Source organism: Alligator sinensis, unplaced genomic scaffold (assembly GCF_000455745.1).
Source record: "Alligator sinensis unplaced genomic scaffold, ASM45574v1 scaffold1704_1, whole genome shotgun sequence".
Classification (NCBI taxonomy): domain Eukaryota; kingdom Metazoa; phylum Chordata; order Crocodylia; family Alligatoridae; genus Alligator; species Alligator sinensis.
In genome coordinates this window covers 20243-22785 of record NW_005843413.1, presented here as the reverse complement: position 1 = coordinate 22785, position 2543 = coordinate 20243, and the positions used below count along the sequence as shown (strand labels likewise).

Here is a 2543-nt window from a genome sequence, read left to right as displayed (position 1 = left end):
CCTTACTCGGTCCCACCCACTACCTTTACTTGGAACCTGGTTGGTGTGTTTCTTAGCCCCTGTACTGCAAGAGGGTGATTCTCCATACATCCCAACCCCCCGTGTCTGGCCTCCCCCATCTCCCAGACACCCCAGGTTTCCTGGCTCCGCCCCAGCCCCAGCCATTACCCATGCTTGATGCCCAGCCCGGCACATCCCCTAGCCCCTGTACTGCCAGAGGGTGACTCTCCCTGACCGCGTCTCTCCCCCCGCTGCAGCGAGCACAGCCTGGAGGAGTACGAGGTGCTGCTGGGCGCCTACCAGCTCTCCAACCCATCCTCCGAGGTGCAGGCGCGGGCCGTGGCCGAGGTGCTGAAGAACCCGGCCTACGAGGAGGGCGGGTCCAGCGGGGACCTGGCCCTGGTACGGCTGCAGGAGCCGGGGGTCTACAGCCGCAGCGTACAGCCAATCTGCCTGCCCGCCGCCAACCTCTCCTTCCCCAGCGGCACCCTCTGCACCGTCACCGGCTGGGGCAACGTGCTCAGCACCAGTGAGTGCGGCTGGCTCTGGGGGGGGCGGGGGCGAACAGATGCATAGAGCGGGGCACAGAGAGGGTTGAGATGCGGCTGGCTCTGCGGTGTATTGGGGAATGGTTGCACATATCAGGGCCCAGGGAGAGCAAGATGCAGCCAGCTCTGGGGTGGAGAATGGTTGCATGTCACAGGGCCTAGGGAGGACTGAGATGCAGCCAGCTCTGGGGTGGGACGGGTGTGGAACAGACCCAGAACAGGGCTCAGATGCATCTGGCTCTGGGGTGTGTTGGGGAACGGTTGCATATAACAGTGCCCAGAAAGGGCTGAGATGCAGCCAGCTCTGGGGTGGAGTAGGTTGGGTGACAGCTACATATAACAGGGCACAGAGAGGGCTGAGGTGCAGCTGGCTCTGGGGTGGGGCGGGTGCATAACAGGCACGTAGAACAGCAAGCAAAAAGGACAGAGATGCAGCCAGCTCTGGGGTGGGGCAGGTGTGTAACAACCACGTAGACCAGGGCCGAGGGAGGGCTGAGGTGCGGCTGGCTCTGGGGTGTGGTGACTGCAGTAGCCAAGTGGAACGGTGCCTGGGGGGCGGCAGGTGGCAGGGACCCAGGCACCCAGGCCTGGAGGGTTTGGGGGGCTCAGGTAATACTGGTCCCAGTTACCCAGCCATAAGGGTTCCAGTTACCCCCCTGGCTTGCTGGTCCCCACTACCCACATACACTGGTCCACTATATCTGGGAAGCTGGAACCAGTAAGGTCAGGTAACTGGGACCTGTATGGCCTGGTAATTGGGACCAGTAAGAGGCAGGTACTGTTAAGGGGATTAGCTGGGACCAGTAAAGCTGGGTAACTGGGACCTGCAAGGGAATATAACTGGGACCATTAAGGGGGGTGGTAATTGGACAGTATAGCTTGATAACTGGGACCAGTAAGGGGGGGGGTAGCTGGAACCAGGGAGGATAACTGGGACCAGTAGAGCTGGTTAACGAGGATCAGAACAGTTTGGCAACTAGCACCAGTAGAATTTGGTAACTGGTACCAGTAAGGGGGAGTCACTTGGCCATGGTTGCTAGGATGATGTGGTGGATGTAGCAATGGTGGGTGGGGTGGGGCGGGGCCAAGGCTCATGAATTATTCATGAAGTGACTTCACGGGGCGGGTGGTTCCCATGAGACTGGGGGGAGGAGAGCTGGAGACTGGGACCAGTATAGCTGGGTAGCTGGGACTAGTAAGGGGGGGAACTGGGACCTGTAGAGCTGGGTAACTGGGAACAGAAAGGGGGGATAATAGGGACCAGTAGAGCTGGGTAAGTGGGGGGGACTACCTGGGTCTAGTATAGCTGCATAACTGGGACCAGTAAGAGGGGTAACTGGGAAATGGGTGCATTGAGCCTGCAGAACAGAAGACTGAGGGGGGATTGGACAGCCCGAAGGGAGCTCCAAAGAGCTGCAGTGCCTGGCAGGGGACAGGACAAGGGGCAATGGGCTCGGGCTGCAGCAGGGCAAGTCAAGGCAACTGTGGTTCTAGGTAACTGGGACCAGTGGGGGGTAACTGGTCCCAGCTGCCCGGTTAAGCCCCTGCCCCCCACAGCCAGCCTGCCCGCGCCCAAGACCCTGCAGCAGGTGGTGGTGCCGCTGATCGGGCCCCGCGCCTGCCGCTGCATGTACGCACGCGTGCCCAGCGCGGACCCACCCACCATCAGTGATGACATGGTCTGCGCCGGCTACGCCCAGGGCCAGAAGGATGCCTGCCAGGTGAGGGGCGGGGCTAGGGAGGGGCCATGCCCACCCACTGGGGAGGGCAGGAGGCCTGGGGAGTTGTGACCACCTCCGTGCCCATCCCACTGTTCCCACCAATCAGATCCCACCCCTGCCCGCCCCCCCCCCCTGCCACAGGTGCCATCCCTCACTTAACCCCTCCCCCAGCTCCCACCAATGAGGCAGCTCCTCACATCCCATTGCTCCCACCAGCCCTCTGTATCCCACAGCTCCCACCAGTCGGCTCCCCCCCCATCCACAGAGCCGTGGG

General features: G+C 61.9%; 1 protein-coding gene across 1 annotated transcript in view; it reads left to right on the top strand.

Annotated features, from left to right (window-relative positions):
- Positions 1–2543, top strand: part of LOC102385254 (prostasin-like) — a gene marked incomplete at its 3' end in the record, with an annotated part of 6046 nt that overhangs the window by 2620 nt on the left and 883 nt on the right. Inside the window, exons 4-5 of the mRNA XM_025195144.1 lie at positions 258–529; positions 2106–2269. Of these exons, the coding sequence (XP_025050929.1) occupies positions 258–529; positions 2106–2269 (436 nt within the window). The remainder of the gene's footprint in view (positions 1–257; positions 530–2105; positions 2270–2543) is intronic.